Source organism: Delphinus delphis, chromosome 18, assembly GCF_949987515.2.
Source record: "Delphinus delphis chromosome 18, mDelDel1.2, whole genome shotgun sequence".
Lineage (NCBI taxonomy): Eukaryota > Metazoa > Chordata > Mammalia > Artiodactyla > Delphinidae > Delphinus > Delphinus delphis.
This window is the reverse complement of record NC_082700.1, coordinates 67,791,272-67,809,570: the sequence shown is the minus strand read 5'-3', so window position 1 is coordinate 67,809,570 and position 18,299 is coordinate 67,791,272. Positions and strand designations below refer to the sequence as shown.

General features: G+C 36.8%; 1 protein-coding gene across 4 annotated transcripts in view; it reads right to left on the bottom strand.

Moving 5' to 3' along the window:
• The window catches only part of CLYBL (citramalyl-CoA lyase), a 266,190-nt gene that overhangs the window by 10,719 nt on the left and 237,172 nt on the right, over nucleotides 1-18,299 (bottom strand). For 3 of the 4 annotated variants that reach the window (XM_059995771.1, XM_059995770.1, XM_059995769.1), the window contains exons 3-7: nucleotides 16,630-16,818; nucleotides 12,559-12,660; nucleotides 10,720-10,813; nucleotides 9,233-9,400; nucleotides 4,558-4,682 (exon numbers count right to left, since the gene is read on the bottom strand). In XM_059995771.1, the coding sequence (XP_059851754.1) occupies nucleotides 4,558-4,682; nucleotides 9,233-9,400; nucleotides 10,720-10,813; nucleotides 12,559-12,660; nucleotides 16,630-16,818 (678 nt within the window). The remainder of the gene's footprint in view (nucleotides 1-4,557; nucleotides 4,683-9,232; nucleotides 9,401-10,719; nucleotides 10,814-12,558; nucleotides 12,661-16,629; nucleotides 16,819-18,299) is intronic. The other variant, XM_059995772.1, reaches the window with a different exon arrangement.

Sequence of the window (18,299 nt, the reverse complement as noted above, 5' to 3'; positions counted from 1 at the left end):
GATCTGCGTGAAAGAGTGGCAGTGGATTTCTGCACTTGAATAAGCGGAAACAATATTTTTGGCTAGAGAGACTTCTGAGTTCTCTCAGGGAGCCTTCTAGAAGGCCATCTGGACCAAACAGTATTTCTTTTGTAAAGCCCTGCATTTGGAAACACAAACGAAAGGTGTCTGAGCCGTAATCAGATACCTATGAAAATAATTTGCTTTCAATATTGGGGAGGGGGAATTATTCTTTGTAATTTTCTAGACGAAAAGACTTACATGAGGGAAAAAACCTTTTTCTTTTTTCTTTCTTTATTAAGATATAAGTTCCCAATTTATATTCCTATAGAGGATTTGCTTATTAATGTAAACATGTTAATCTGCATTATTGCTCTCTCGAGTGAAGTTAGGATGTATCAGTTATGTGTGTTGTTTATAGTTGTTATGTCAGCTAGTGACCTTACTTTTGACCTTATAATTACTAGTGGAACCTAGATTTTAAAGGTGGACACTTTCCCTTCCTCGGTTTTTACCCAGCTTGCGAATCTATAATGAACAAAAAATATTGAAAAATTTAAACAAAATCCTTCCAAAACCAAATAAAGCATTTACAGATTTACTATGAATAGAGTGCTTAGAATACTGAAAATGAAGCAAAGCTGCATATTGGTAGCCAGACACTGCAGAAATATGAATATTTTAGCAAAGTACCTTTAAAGATCGATCTCATGTAATACATGTTGCTATTCTTAATACCTTTTGCTATTTTTTCATATTTTTCTGTTTGAGCCACCATTTGAAAAGAAATGGTAAATTCTTAATGTAGGATTTCCTGGGATTATCAATCATTTTAAAAAAGCAACTGACTATTTCCTTTAGTTGTCATTTTTGCCTAAGAAGTGATGAATTTAGCACTGAGTTTATAATATAGATGTGAAAAAATAGTAGCATACATATATGAATATATATATATAGTATAAATATGTATATGTATTTACTTATATACAAATTACAGTTTCTACTGATATCATCTAATATTAACTAATTATTTGCTTGGGATGATTTCAATTATCCAATTTCATACTAGATACAGTTCTTAGTTGATAACAAAACAAGTGTTAAAATCATATTTTAAATTGAACAATGCTAAATTCAGTTCTGAATGGAGAATTTTCAAATATTGGAATCATTGTTATTACGAAAAAATGACATCAAAAATGAAATTAACTTTTAAGAAAATACTTTACAAATTTAAAACAAATCACATGGGAGTGATTTATCCCGGCTAAACTATTTCACCGAATAATTTGAGACTAAAATAGTTAATGACATACAGGTTGTATCTCAAATTATATTTTTCTGGAAGGATGAAAGAAAAAATCAAGTGTGATTAATAGTGTGGATATATACCTCACAATTGGTGTCAGCTAAAGTAGAAATATTTTAGCTTATGGGAATTAAAATAGGAGCATAGAGCATGTGGAATGTTTAAACTTTTTCCAACAGATTTTAATGAGTCCCTAATATCAATCTATAGCCCTAATTCTTATGATGGGGACTGTCATGCCAGACAACATTTTTTAGCCTGAAAATAAATATCTTTAGTTTCCTGAAACAAAGCAGTCACAAGTATCATTACCTGCCAAACAGAGACAGATTATATGAGCAGATAGTTATTTTTTATTATTTTTTAATGTAAAGTATTTTTTAGCCAACATTAGACTAAGGGCATCAAACTTTATTTCCTTAGAACTTTTAATTAATATAGAACAAAAAAAATTCCCGTGATACTAAAGACTAAACCCCAATAATTTATCTACTTGTGATCTAAGTATTCTCATGAAGTTTGTTATTTGGAGGGGACAGGAAAAAAAAAGGTAGAACTTTAATTTTTGAATAATAATATTATTATCACTATAGAAAATACTAATGATCCAGCACTAACTGTGAACTTCAGCTATACCTTTCATCTTAGGGCAGAATATAATTTAAGATGGGAGCAGGAAGTAGAGAAAAACAATGATACATAATTTTGCCTTCTTGGGTCATTTCTGCTTGAAAGCATTACTTGAATGAAATTTTCATCAGAGGGCGAAAAAAGGTCTTTTAGAAATTTATAAGTATCTCACTAGGACACAAACCATCAGTTTCCCATTGTTGAGAGAGTCACCTGTGCTCTGGACAAAGTATCCGAGGGTTTATGTTTTCATCAGTGAGTCACATTTGAAATAAAACAGATTAGATGTTTGTTGGAAGCAATATTTTATACAACTGAGCGACCTATTTATACTAAATCTTTAAAAACAGAACCTACATTCTTTAAACCCCAAGACCCCTCAAGACCCAGAGTCACCTACCTGCAGACCCAATTTTTGTGACCAGCCAATTTATAGGCAAGGTGAAAGAAACATGCGGACTGGATAAAATAACCATATGTCCCCACTGGAAGCCCCATTACTTGAATCATTTAAACCTTGCTGGACAAAGCACCAGGAGAATTTGCTGTAGGAAACAAACCTACACGAATGGGGCAGGGAAGAAATGACCTAATAGTTAGTCTCCCTTCTGCTCTAATTTCTATGGTTCTGTGTTAAGAAAAGCTATTCTACCACACTGTTGTGAAAGCATATGTCCCAACAAGAGGGCATTTCTTATTTAAAAAAAAAAAAAAAAAGTTCAGAATTTAACATCTAAGTTGCCATCATCAAAAGGCAAGGACACTTTAGGGCAATTTTCCCTGGGAATAGCACTTTCAAGATATAATGGAAAAGTGCTGTTTTTCCCTCATTCAAGAACTTAAATGCTGGTAAAAGAGTGTGTTTCTAGTTTGAATTTTCTTTGCTGGCTACTGAAACTTAGGTAACTTCTTCCATACCTCTAGCTGCTTATAATGCCAGTGGCGCCCTTTGATTTTATCCAATGTGAAACCCAGTGTAGATAGTTCAAGAAGGCAGTGTTAGCCCAGACTGGAACTCTACTTGGTCTGCCGTTTTGATGGTCCCCATCCTGCCTCAGTTTACTTCAGTAGGAAGTATCATCAGGTACATATCCTTAGCTGGCATAAGGCACACACGGAGGTACAGAACATTTAGTGAGTGTCTGCACAGGCAAGCATGCAGGAGAGGGGAGTGGATGGAGTTATTTGCATGTATAAATGTAAAAGTATATGGCTCTTCTCTCTAGATAAATACCTATATTTATTGATGGAGGATCTGGATTTTGGGATCAAGATATAGAAATGGACATAAAACATAATGTCAACTGAAAAAATCTTTTTATGCACTGCAATATGTTTTTTTTGATGGTCACTACTGATTTGAAACGAAAGGTTGCTGTTTATCCTGAAACTGGTATAGTCCAAATGGGATGTCTCCAGTGTCATACATTCCGTCTTTTGATTTTAAGTGCAAGTTTGTGCAAAGATGAGCCTGAATGTGTGTGAGGGTGAGCATGCGAGCATGGTTGGAGCTGAAGGCAGGTAATGAGAGGGAGGGAGTGACCCACTTAATACTGTTACCTACTTTCGAAAGTCCTGGGATTTTTAGGTGCTTTTACTGCCAGTGAAAAGTGTAAGACACACTTCTCACACTGATGTCACCGGTTCACCACTGAAAACCAATTTTGTTCTTTTTTTTTTGTAGGGGGTACTGTTTAACATTTAGAACCTTCATAATGTTTCAACATTCTTTCTCCCCTAAGTACTTTTGCATTACAGGCATCAAAACTTCACTCCTTATGTAAGTAACAAGGCCAGGTTTAGATATAACCTCCAGGATGGATTTATAAATGCAACTTTCCCCCCATCCTCTTAAAAAGAGGCAAACGGTATTATTGCAAATAACCTTTAAGATAATTAACTGACAATGCTGCAACTAGCATAAAATCTTCCTTCAGGCGACACCTAATTTAAGTGTTACTGGCACAAAGTGGAGACAGATTGTGCATCACCACTGCAATATTTACATAGCAGAAACCCACAGAGCAGGAAACGCGAGGCTCAATGATGCACTAAATTAGGAACAACCATACTCCAGTGTTAATTTGCTTTCTATTCTATCCAAATCTCAGGTCCAGAAATTGGTACTAACACATATACAACCTCCCACTCTTAAATGACTAAACCGGAGATTTTTGTACTTTTTTCTCCCCAAATTAAAATAACTTGAAATTTATTTCTTCTCTCCAAAAGAGCCATTTGATCAAACTGTGTTTATTTCATTACAACTTGCTCTCATTCTGATCTAAAATTATTTTCATATGAATGCTGCATCGGGTCTGTAGAGTAAAACTAAACAGACTTCTGTTTTCTCAAAGGCTGCCAATATAGTTTATGAAAAGAATAAAATGAGAAACTGGAGATCCAGTGAGTGAAATATTTAGGAACGTGGAAGGGCAAATTTACCTTAAGTGAATTTCTCAGTGATAAATGTTGTCCCCCCTAAGCCCACACATATCCTCCTCCTCAAAATACGAGTTTTTAAAAACCACTCAAACAGTATCTATTTTTTCATTCTTCCCCACAGTATCTTAAACGCCAGATTCACCAATGTTTCAAGGCATTAACAAAACATTTACCTTTCCTAACTGTTGATGTTCTTTAAAGGCAGCAATCAGTTCTTCAGCCCACTTAAGTTTTTCAGGGGAAGGAGAAAACTGCTCCTGGACCACTGCAATTTGGTTAGGGTGTATCACCTGCTTACCTACAGAAAGATTAATAACACCGGAAACACAAAACAACAAACACATGTTCAAACAAAATGTCTCAACCACGCCAGTCTCCTGAATGCCTTACAGTCTGTATGTAAAATAACTGATTATTTTTAGAACTTTTTAAAAAGAAAATAACACAATCAGGCAGGCTTTTCCAGAATACCCCATAAGAACAAATACAACAATGGGAGTAATTGTGTTTCCGATCCTATAGAAATGCCATCTTAGAGCAGATAATCTCTCATTTTTAGTTACAGGTGGATTGACCAGGCAGCTCGTTGAATAACTGCTTGGCTGGAACTTTAAAAGGATAATGTCTGCAAATTAAAGTGATTATTTTGAGTTAAAGTAGAAAAAAATTACATGTTAATTCTTTCCAATTCTGCAAGTTGTCTTTTGCTTATTCTGTACCATTACCCCATCTTCCATGATTTCTTTTAAAAGTGGTCTGTTGGTTTTCATAAAGCTTACAGAAGCAGACATTACAACTATATTAATATCAATAGTGTCTTACAATAATACATTCAATTTTCTTTCTTTCAGATGAACTTAGTGTATCCCTTCTAACCACTAATAGAAAATTGGATTTCAATGAAAAAAATTTTATTCAGTATAGTAAAACAGAAGGCAGATTTGAACACTGTGATCTCTAGATTACTCCATTTAAAAATGTTTAAATAAAAAATTACATAAAGTTTCCCTAACCAAAAAAAACCCCCTCAGATTTTCCCTTTTTGCTTATGGAATGAAGATTGGATATTTCTCCTTTATACAGATGCTTAGACACCCCAGAAGAAATCTTATTTCTGTAGTAACGGTTTTAAAAAAGCTTTAAAAAGGAATCTTAAATTAAAACATTATACAAAGGTAAGAGTCACAGGATTCTATGAAATCATGTAGTCATTAAAAAAACAATTTAACAATCAGGGAAGAGTGGAATCTAATCAGGTCATTGATAAAATGCAACATACTTTAATGTTATAATAATGATGAGATTATATTTTATTATATGATAAAATTACAGACATATTTGGTTCTTTAAAAATGAATGTACACTTAATGATAATTTACTCTGCTAAGTATATTTGTTGGCATATCAATTTGCTTTGCTTTTGAAATAGCTGCTTTAACATATAGCCAGTACAAATTATATCCTTGATGTTTTATTAAAGGTGCATTCCTGTTACTTTCATTATTCTGTCAAATAGAAAAAAGAACAATGTTTCTAAAAAAATTTTTTTACTATTTCATGAAAAAGAGTTTAAGTAAATAAATATAACAATATCTTTTCTTTACAGTAGCATAATTAAAACATCCTCATGTTGCTATTTCATTATCTGTCAGCATACTAATAAAACATTAAAATCTTATATAAATAAAGATGCTTTAAATTATTTGAGGAATAATTTCTGGGAACAAATAACATCAATGATGACAAATGAGACTTTTTTCAATAGTAGATATTGAAATTATATTTAAGCAATCTAACAGTTGTTACAATATTATTAATAAAGGATGTCAGTTCTGGTAGTCATTTTGTACTAATCGTTAGTCCTGAATTTTATAATTTATGTACATAATTTACACTAATGTGTAAAAAGCCAGATTTCATGGGAACTTCTTGGTACAGACACTATAAATTGAGAAGCAAACATAAACTATTTACAATGCTGTGAAACTAATGATGGCTTTTAAGTAGCCATATTTTGGTACTGAGGCTAATTTTAAGATATGTGTTAGGTTTTAGAAATTTATGAACCTCCATATGTGAAGTTATCTTTCGTCAAATCTTATATATCCCAACAACTGAACATCAGACTTTAATGCCATGTGGGAGCAAAGCAAATATTTTATACAGAAGAGCTGTTATTGACAAGTTATTGAGAGGGTGCAAAATTGGAAGACATTAAAATTTATGACCATGAAATCCTTTTTACAGTACCACTTGATATATCGTGCTTTAAATCAATACCTGTCAAATCTTTTAGGTAACTGTATGATGGTGTCATTTTTGTCTTCTACAAAAGACTGCAAAAAAGAAGAAAACCTATAGTGCTTCATATTTATAATCTTTCTTCTCAGCATGTAGTACTAGAATAACTGTGATGACTAAGTAGGCTGTTAAAGCTTTATTCTAAGATTTATTTTTGGTTTCTTTTTATAAAAATAATTCCTAAAGTTAATAGTCATTTATACAGCCAATGCATTTGATTTAAAATCAATTTACATGGATTGTGGCCTCATGAAACAATGAATACAGAAAAGAAACTGTAACCAGCTGTTTGTTACATGGCTAAGTTTCAAAAAACCTACAACTCATTAAAAAATATCTAATTTTTAAAAGTCGAGAAAATCCTTATTAGCACAGATCCTTATCAGTGTTATGGATAACATAATACTTTATTGAATTTTAAAACTTTCAACCACTTGCTTCAGATAGGGTGTGTAGCTCTCCTTCTTTCTTCCCCTCCTTCCTTCCTTCCCCTTTCTTTCCTTCCTTCTTTCCTTCCTTTTCTCCCTTCTTGCGCAAAGCCCCAAGTATGGCAATTAAATGACAAATAATTAGGACAAGCAGATCGTGAGTGGTCTAAAATACTCATTAAAGCATTTATTGTTTAAAAATACTACAAATAATCTATCTTATTATCAGACTAATTACCTTTTCTTGGTGTATAGAAATATAATTGGGACAATAAAGACCTTTCTAAAAATTGCAAAATGGCTCTGAAGTTTAGCTTCCTCCTTTACTGACTAGTTCACTTGAATATGTAACGGGCACTGTACCCTCCGTGCCTCCTCATCCTCTCCCCTCTCCCTCCCACTTCCATTTTGTTTCTGATTTAATACTCCCTGTTGTTGAGAAACAATAGTGCCAAGTCCGTAAGCTCCTCATGCTGAGTTGGGCACAGTCTAGAAATTTAAATCTGATTTGCAATAACTTGTCTTCTACGATTGAATTAGGGACCAATTTAATTCAGTCCCGTCTCTTGGAGAAACTCTCAAACTCCCTTATAAGTTCTGGAGCAAACATTTACCCCAGAGGAAGCAGAGGACACCCAGGTTATCCTGAGTGATGGTGAGAGAGGCCCCCATCAATTTAGTGTTTTCTATTTTTTATTGTATTAGTGCCCATTTCAGAGCAACATCTGGCTGCTTGGCAGCCAAAGCCACATATTTTAGACCAACAACATCGGGGTCTGTTAGATAGATTTCATGGAGTTTTTCTCCAACTTTTCCATTTGGGCCACATCCTAACAGGTCATTGGAAGGAGGCAGGTGTCACAGGCACAGAGACAAGGACAACGCCAGGGATTCAGTGGAGGGACTCTTTCTTTCTCAGTCACTACTAAATGTAGGGAGGATTCATTTATTAATAGTTCAGATGATTGAGAAATATTTCTCTATAATAGACATTTACTTATTTATTTAACAAATTGGGGGAATCACATTTTAACTCTTTATGTTAAAGACACAAACACAAAGGTCAGAGCATTATTTAATTCTACTATAACACTAAAATGGTTTTTCAATTTTACTTTGGGTTAAATTAACATCCACGAAGGTATCTTTTACACTGAAGGTCACTTTATGAAATGTTTCTTTCATTAACCTCTAAATGAACACATTGCAAAAATATTTACAAAAGGAATAGCATGGATGCTTGTCTCTTTTCCTTATTTTTTGGGTGCATCTCTGATCAGGATATCCTTAGAACTTGCAGCAGGAGAACAAATAAGAATAAAAGAGCTTATGGTGTTTTTTACCCATGGTTGTGTACGTGTGTGTGTGTGTGTGTGTGTGTGTGTGCAACTGCTGACATGTGTTTGTGTACAGAATCGTATTGTGGTTTTTCAAAAAATAGATTTCTGTTGCAAAAATACAATTTTCGGTTGCTCCCTGGGCTCCTGGGTATCTGAGTGACTGGGCACACCAATCAACAGATATCTGCCTGTTCTCCAGGACAGGATTTCGAGGACCCGCTGATCTTAGTGCCAGTCAATGCCCATAGGTGTCACCAGGTGCACAGACACTTACTGGGGGATGGGAGAGTAAGGAGGGGCTTGAAGTGCCAGAAGAATAAAAAGCTAGTTATGAGTTTAAAAAAAAAAACAAAGAAGATACCACTAAATTTTTTTCAGAAATAAATTAATATTTTGAATATCTGAGGAAATTTTTTTCTCCCCATCAACTCAAATTCTATGGCAGTTCCCTCAAAAACACTTCTAAAATGGCCTCATCCCTCCCCTCGTGTCAGCAAAAACTGCAACAAAATACTTAAGAGGACAGAAAAAACTGGTAAGTAATATTAGAAGAAACTAAAACGAGTGCTTTATTTTTTGACTTGTGGAGCCAAAGACAAACATGATAATTTGTTTGGCAGGTTCTGGTCCTGGATAACTTTTTCATGTTTCAGATAATGGAATAAGTATATGAGACACCTGGCTACATTAGAAACACCAGTTCCTGGTTAAATTTCTGTTTTTCTGGAATGTTTGCTTAATCTAGATACTGCTTTCTAAGATATTATCAAGAATCATACCAGTAAATCCCATTGCAGCTCCTTCTCTCGACTGCTTGAGAAGCCCCTCTCCATCCTGGAAGTCGATGTACACCAGGTCTATGGCCTGCAGACCAAAGGCCTTTGCTACAACAATAATCTTTTGTCGGGCGTAGAGAATATCTTGGGTTTCCTTACTACTTGTTGCACCTGAAAACAGAACGTTGACCGAGAAAGGAGACTTTAACTTTGGAAACTGGACCTAGATATCTATTATAAAAACGCCGTTTGTAAAGACATCTCTGTTTTCCTGGGGATTTCTCCCTAGCGAAATGATGATTCAAATATAAATGAAGAGAGGGCTATGTGGAGGCAGAGTTAAATCCCACATGTGTCTCTTTATCTTGCAAGGCATCTTTTCGTGTAGTTACTTGCACGTGCATTAAGAAAAGCCCCCCTTCCCTATCTCAGGAGCTAGACACAAATGACTTGATAGGTCACAAAGGACTCCTGGTGTATTTTTTCCTTCTTGCCATTGCTCAGAAAGTGTCAGTCCAAAGATAGCACCATAAAAGGTAGCCAAACAGCTGTGCGTGGAAATAGTTAACTTCCGTCACTGAGCACAGAATTCGTGTGCTGTGGTTGTAATGCCATGTCATAACAGGTTCTGAGCCAAATACTGCAGCTTCAGGGTGTGGAAGGGGAGCTTGGGGGAACGCAAGGACGCTGATTTTGAGGGAGGCAGAAAGTGTCCACTGAGCTGCTGGATACACAAAAGTCTCCTGGAAAGACTGGTTCCTCTTTTTCCCCCAGGAGTGGGGTAACTGTCACTGTTTATATTTGGACCATATCACTGCTCAGGGAAAGCTCTTGCATTCAGGTCACTGGGAGTGGTGCTCTGAAAACACTTTGTGGCCTTGGCCTCTTTTCTAGATGCACTCACAGCCTCTAGTTAGTTATACATGCACCCAGACCAAAGACATAGTGCCTAAGGGATGGGGAAGATCGGTGAAAACAAGCATACTATCTCAATAAATATTTAATAATAAAGGGGTTCTGAAATATATTTTAGGGGGAATTTAAGATCTATTTAAAATTTTTACATACTTCATTTAATGTAGAAAATGATTCATCAAAGCAATGTGAAACTGCCTTAAATTTGTGTTAGAAGACTAGATAGCCATCTGGCTGATGGGAAAACAACACATTTAAGCAACAGAGAGGCTGTTCACATAATGTAGTTATTATGAACACAGTAGACGTCATATATGCCTGAACATGTCTGAGGCTACGACAGGCTTTTTATTAGTTATTTTATAAATGAACGGAAGTGATGATGTAGTGTTCTGGAAGAAGGACAGCTATGAGGTGCCCTAAATTATCAGGAAGTATTGCCCATTCAGCTGAAAAACCATTGTCATGGTCGGCAAATATATATTGTCATGTAAATGCCCATTCTTGAAGGGGCAAAGAAAAAATATATACACATATGCACAGAGAGAATGAGAAGAGAAACATGTCTTTGACACCTATGCTGGCGCGAAAGTCTTCTCCTCCAAAAACGACTGCATCTAGAAAAAGACCCACTTGAGGCCCGTTCTTTAGTGCTTCTTCACACACTGCCTGTAAAAGAGCAGAACAGAACCAGAGCTCACAGAAATGCACCCATTAGAGAGAAGCAGCATGGTATATTTCAGTAACAGAAAGGTCCACCTCTTAACACAGTTTAGCTGAAAGCAGTCCTGAAAATGCAGCCCCAATTCACCCCTTTCAAAAGGTATTTAATATTGTCCAAAGTAAGTATGTTGCATATATTTGCTTTGCTTAATGGATTATATTAATATAGTTAGTAGCATATATTAATACATTTATAATGTTCAAGTTTTAGTTCATCCAATCTTTAGAGAAACTTTCAAGTTAACTCATTTTGATTGGACTGTAAGTTATTTCTGTTCTTCCAAAATTTGTTTTTGCTTTAAGAGACCCTCCAACAATAAACATAAAACCACAGGAGAAAAGGAAAGAATTTAAAAATCAAACTAATTGGATTATTTGCATTGGGATCAAGATTTCTTAGTAAATGGTCTCAGGATTAAAGACAAACAATACAAAAATCTACAACTCCAGAGGGGAAAATAAAAATGCAATAAGTCATCCAAGATGTATGAATAAGCAACTTGGACATTTCTCTGTGAAATTAAAGATGAATAACAGTCATCTTAGACAGGACTGTGATGCTGCAAAGGTGGAGGGAAAGCATGCTAACATATGTGGGTGGGGAGGACATGAGGAACCGGTGAGGACACTGTTGATTAATTTCAGGGGCTGTGAGTGCTTCTAAGTGTATTATGAATAAAATGGCAAAGCAGCGCTTAAAATGAAATCACTGTATGAATCTAGTTGCATCTAAGAAATATGCGTTGACTATATTCTCAGAATTCTAGGGCAGGCTGGAAGGATTTGTGCTTAGTGGTGTAAACATGCTGATCACGAGGCCTGAAGCAGCTCCCCAAACATTTGCACTCTGCCCCTCCTGCATAGGCCAGTAGGTCTCTCAAAGTTTCCTCTCGGAGCCTTTGCTCACATATTATCTCTCCAGTACAGTTCAACTATCTGTTTTTGTTTTTAGGTATTTCTTCTCTCCTGCCCTTGTCATGGGGTACTACAGTGATGATGTTCACAGGTCAGGTGGAACATGAGGCATATTTTGGAAAACAATTTAAATGGCCACTGATAAAGAGGAAGAAACAAGCTAGCTATGAATTCGTTAAGGCAAATAGTTTAATGCAGCCATACAATGGTGACAATGCTTGGCTCAGCTAATCTTCCTGAATGTATATTAGGAAATATTTTATGTTCTAATGTGGCAAACTGAAATAATATAGTACAAATTAGTGTGTATACTAACTCAAAAATAGTAATCTTATGTATTAGACATTATAGATTATGTTGCTACAAAGAGGCCTGATAATTTCCCAATAAAAGGCAATTGTTACAAAAGAATAATTGAAAGTTAATTTGTAAAGGTGACAAATGTTCATGTACGTTTATTCGATAAATGTAATAATTCACAGCAAAAATTTATATAGTGATTATTTAATTAAAATTAATGCCAGGAATATATAAATATTTCATTTAAATATTTAGGACGAGGAAGTTTTTCCTTGCTACTGCGTCTATTTCTTTGTTTTCTAAGATGCTCACAGCCTGGTTTTGGTTATTACAGATAATAAATGGTGCTCAAGGTTTACTTTGCTTATAAATCTTTCTAGAAAAATATTTTAAGTAGATGTTAAAATTGAAAACAAAAGTTCTCTTTAGGTAATAAATAAAATACTAACTTACTAGCCACATTATGGTTTCCTTACCTTAAAATTGAGCAAACCCATTGCAGTTTCCACAAAAGGGATTAAATTCATAGGTTGTTCAAGTTTTCGGCCTTGTAAGTAGAATGAAAATTTGTCTGAAAACTAGAATAAAAAGTGTCATAGGTGACTAGTGGGGGAAAAAAAATGCTACAATCATTGAACTGTAGAATAGAAGTAGTATTTAAGTCTTTGACCTGAGGAAGTAATATCCCAGCCTCTTTCATCCACACAAAGAATAAAAAAAAAAAACAAAAAAAAACGGAAAAAACAGAGGAAAGACCAAAGAGAAAAGGTAACAAAGTTCCCAGCAAACTAAATAGTAAAACCTCAAGCATTAAAAATTGTTTTTTTTTCTGAAGGCGCAATTTGAGGCCTAGGAGTTAAGAGGTGGAAGGAGAGATTCTCAAGTTTAAATGCTTTCCTTGAAAAGGTTTTTACTTAAGGCCTCTCGCCTTCCCTTCGTTCAGTGCATGTGGCAGGCCCCTAAAACAATGAAGGCTTGCTCTACCTGCCATTCTGGTTTTGTTTCGGACCCTGCACAGACATCGGTGTAACTGTTCAGAAGCCTTCTACGTGGAATCCATATTATTCATTATAGCAACACTACCCTTTGTTCGGAGGTTTTTCTTCATAATTTTTTAGCTTACCTAGGAAGACCTTAAAAAGGAAGTTTAATTCTTTGAAGACCAAAGCTCGCCAATTTTTTCCATGAGACCAGTTCACAGCTAGCTCTGTGCTGCCAGTGGGGTAGCCCAAATTCCAAAATCTATCATCTGGAAACATACAAAAGCTCTTGCACAGATCTCCCCCCCACCCCTTTCAAAGGAGAAAAAAAAAAAAAAACCCACCACACTCTAAATTGTAAATCTATTATGTCTATCTAGATCTAATAAGATGTGGGGAGATTAAAAAAAACACACAGGTACGAAAAAACTATTTTTGTAAATAAAGATAAAAACATATATATCCATTTTAAATTTAAGGAATATTCAGCCATTAATGGATATCAAAGGAAAAGGGAATTTTAATCATCTCTCCATTCAGTCTCAGTTGGGTAAATCATATCTAAGAGATTTGCATAAATATAAACCATCAAAGACTTTTCATCTTCAAAGGGGGTTTCAAGACCCTATAAGCTTTGTACTGTAATCATCGCAGGTCACCACCCTGCAGGAATAGGGCTGCTATGGCAACATAAAAAAACTAATGCTTAAGGCTTAGCATAATATTCTGACTAATAGAAAGGAAACTCATTTTAAAGGCTGGCAGCCTATTTACCAGAAGCAGGATTAGAGGTGTTATTTCCCCTTTTAGCTGCCCCCCCCCACTGCCCGTGCAGCACCTCCCTCCCCAACCAAAAAAAATCTAATCACTGGGATCTTTAAAAAGCTTTTGAGCGATTTGCAGTAACTTTACAATTAGGCTAAAATAAATCACAGCTTTCAGTAATGAAGAATTATTCCCAGTTGCTCCCGCTGCCCCTCCCTTCCTCGACACCATGATCATCGCCTCCTTAGCAACTTTACAAGGGAAGGAATAACTCAACCAAAATAGCAAGAAGGAAGAGAAGGCTACAGTTTCAGGGGACAAAATGTATAGTATTCCACGAAAATGAAAATAAAACCTAATTTATGGCACATTTAATCTAGAAAACGGGTGGTAAAATATTAGTGATTTTGGTGTTACCTGTGCACTGGAGGAATTTTGTTTTTCTTGTTAAAAAAAGGAAAACTTGCAATGTTACTTGCCCCATTCTTTGTGATAATGGTTATAACCCCAAAAACTGTAGAGCTGAAAACTAGGTAAATCCTTTACAATATCCTTTACAACAGGGAATATCCCTGTTCCTAGTGTGAAAAATCTCTAACGCCTTTTGTTTTTAAGGCAATAGGGGCATATTTAAAAATTAAACATTCTAGCCCATCCTCCTCCTCCTCCTCCCCTTCTTTCTTAAAAAATTGCATTAAGTACTAACACAAAAGGTAACTAGTGGAGAAGTTTCAATTAATTTTTTCAAAAGGAGACGATTAAATGTTTCCGGCCTGGTAAAGTGTTCATTTCAGGGAGGTGGAGGGGACTGGGGGCGTGGGGGGAGGAAAAGAAGGGGGAAAATCACAAAGAGATTGGGGAGGAGATGAAGTAGCAGGGCTCAGCAATTCTTTCAATTCCAGTGCACACCCAATAGTGTGTTGGAAGAATGCACCCTGTTCGGGATTTGTGGGAGAATTGTCCCACGACAAAGGAGGCCGAGTCACGCTTGTTATAGTCCAATAAGCCGTGCCAGTCAAACAAGAACCCACACTAGCGACAAAAGGCCAGCAAGAGATTCTCACACAAAAGAAAACAAGGAAGCCCATCTTTCAGTTGTGCATCAGGCTCTGGGTTTTATGCTTCACATAAATACAAACGGAGAGGAAAAAATAAACAGCCCAAAAGACTTCTGTTAACTAGAAATCCTATTTAGATTTCGGTATGTTCCTCACATCCAAGGATTTAAAACAGCGAACAGAGGCCTTAGCTGAAGGCCGGGGTGAGCACTCCCCTCTCAAATGAGGGGTAATAACGGTGATAAATAGGCACTAACTATGAAACCAAAAGGGAACAGTGACTTCAGATTCCATTTCAATCAACTTAAGACACATTCGAATGGGGCAGGAACTCTTGACAACATTAACCTGCTATCACTAGGATCTCCCAGCTCCTGAGGGGTGACCTTGCTGAGAAGAGCTCCAGTTTTGAAAGTAAATATGGGACCTTGAACGAAGGTCTTCAGGAAGACACCAATGCAGAGCTGATGGACAGAAAAATAATGGTAGCTACATGTGTAATTCTAAACTTTCTAGTAGCTACATTAAAAGAGTAAGATGAAACAGATGGTGAATTTAATTTTAATAAGAGGTTTATTCAACCCAATATATCTGAAATATTATCATTTCAACATGTAACTAACATAAAAATTATTGAGATAATTTACATTCTTTTTTCGGGGGAGGGTGCTATGAAGTCTTCAAAGTCCCGTGTATCTTACAGCGCATCTCAATTTGGACTGGCCACATTTCAAGTGCTCCCTAGCCACATGTGGCAGGCAGCCATGGCACTGGAAAGCACAGAGCCAACATAGCTACATACATGGAAAAGGTGAGCAATGTATTTGGGTGCCACAACTAGAACTCGGCGTATTGCTACAGTTGTAGCCATAGACTTAGGGATCACCCTAGATGTGGCATCAAAATCACAAATCAAAGTCCACACGCCCTTACCATGCTTCCAGCACCTGGGTGCCACGGGCCCTCCTCTCAGGAGTGGCACAGTGGAACCGTACTGTATTCGGCAGAGATCTGCAGAATCACTGCAGCCCCTAAATAAAATCTAGCCTCACCCTCCAACCTCCACCCCACTTTAACAATTAAAACAATCATAGTATAATTAGGCCCATTTCAAAGTTTTCTTAAGTAATTTGACATGCCAAGGGTTTATTGGCTGAAAAGTCTGTCATGAAACAAACACACCTGTCAGCAATTTAAAAAGGATGAACTAGAAAACTGTTCAGGAAATAATATCTGTGCTAATTAAAACCACTAGTTAAAAGCTTCCTGTCTTTTCCTATAGTTGCCCCAAGGAGTGACCTTTTCCTCTCCTCCTCTAGGTTCATTTTTTCCTTTGCAGCTAATGTGCTTTCACTGTCTCTGATGACTTCAAATGAATCTGCCTAAGAGGTATGCAAATCACTGCTCTTCCAGGTGGAGGGTTAGGGCCTGGCCGGGTGTAGTCTCAGGTAAGCTGGTTTCCAGGGGCTGCTCTGGAGGAGGCTGTTCTGTCTAAACCACAGACCTGTTAAGGCAGCAGAAGCATCATTTCAAGTGCAGAGCTGTTCCAGTGAACACTTAGGCAAAGCCAGGTTCTCCTTGTGTGCAGGAAATGGTCTTTGGGACCTGCTCCTTTTTCTCAGTTCCCTTTCTCTCGGCTCTGTGTATGCATTTTCAAAACCTGCAGCACCCAAATCCTTCCTTTCTGCTACTCCTTGTTAGCCTCTCCTGAGTCTTTAATTAAAGCAAAGCATGAGCTACTCACCCACTGGATTTCTTCAGGATCTTCTACCTTCGGGAGCATCAGGCTGGAAGGAAGGACCCGGGACCGCAGGAGGGCCTGCAGGTCTTCTTCGGCCAGACCACTGGACACTGAGTTGATTCTTACACACTTTTCAGTTGGGCCCAGATCAAAGTCTTCAAGAGTTTTTACTATTCTCAATCGAGCTTCATCCTATGAGTGTAGATAAAATGTAACTCCTAAGTTTATTTATCATTGAGAAGAAACACAATCAAACTGTCTGTGAAACTCTTATGTGGATGGAGAGTCTGAGCACCATTACGATGTCTACTATGTCCACCAAATAACTGGTATTTGAAATGAACTGTCCAGTCCGATGGGCAAGTGACTGATTTCCAGACTTCACTCGAGATGACTATAGCAGAGATGAAAGCCATTGTAATGCACGTTGGTGAAACTCTAAATAGTGGTCTCAGGACTTCCCTGGTAACACACTGGTTAAGAATCTGCCTGCCACTGCAGGGGACATGGGTTTGATCCCTGGTCCGGGAAGATCCCACATGCCGCGGAGCCACTAAGCCCGTGTGCCACAACTACGGAGCCTGCACTCTAGAGCCTGTGAGCCACAACTACTGAAGCCTGTGCGCCTAGAGCCTGTGCTCCGCAACAAGAGAAGCCTGTGCACTGCAACGAAGAGTAACCCCCGCTCGCCACAACTAGAGAAAGCCTGTGTGCAGCCACGAAGACCTAACGCAGCCAAAAATAAATTAATAAATTTATAAATAAATAAATAGTGTTCTCATTTTGCGCATTAGCATTACTTTCCCATTGGAAAGGTAAAATAACTAATAGGTAACATTTATTGAGCATTTACTAAGCACCAAGCATGGTGCTAAGTGCTCTACCTGCATTTTCTCATTGAATAAATACAAGAAACTAGATAATTTATGGATTAATGGTAGTCTTGACTGCCAGCATATTCACATTAGGGAAAAAAATAAGGATTTGTTTTTCTCTTTCCACATGCGTCATGCTTTTTTTATTCACTTAAAAATTTTTTTGCAACTGAGTTGAATCTTAACATTCAATTAAGAAGGCACTCACAGGAAAATGATACTTCACACTACAAAAAAGCTCTAGCTTATTCAGATGGAAGGCAATAATATCACCAAGAAATCCCTTCATGAAGTGGTAGACAAATACATTTTTTTCTTTGATTTGGCAGGCTTTGCTCCACAGTTAAGAAAAGCTGAAAGGTTGAAAGTCTGATTCAGTATTTGAATTGTCCCCAGAAAAACTATATAAAACCAAACATGTTATTTATTGGCTTTGCGTTGGGGTGATGAAGCGGGGACAGGGGTTGGGGAGAGAGGAGTGCACTTGGGGCGTGGGGGCAGGAATCAAGGGAAAGAAAGCCCTTGAGGTCATTACTTCCTGCCAATTTCAGTTTCAAAACCAAATTCCTCCAACTTGCCAACAGCCCTCAACAAATTCTCATGGTCAGAATGAACACTTATCAAAAGTAGTTTCATTTGGGAAGGGTTTTTATGATACTAATAAAACTTTAAAGCTTCTCACTGTTGATGAATGTAGTTTGAAAAAAAAGGTCTTAACAATATATGGCCATTTGGATAGCAGTTGTTATCTAGGAAAATAATAAACCAAAGCAGAGAGAAAAAATAATTATTTGAGCC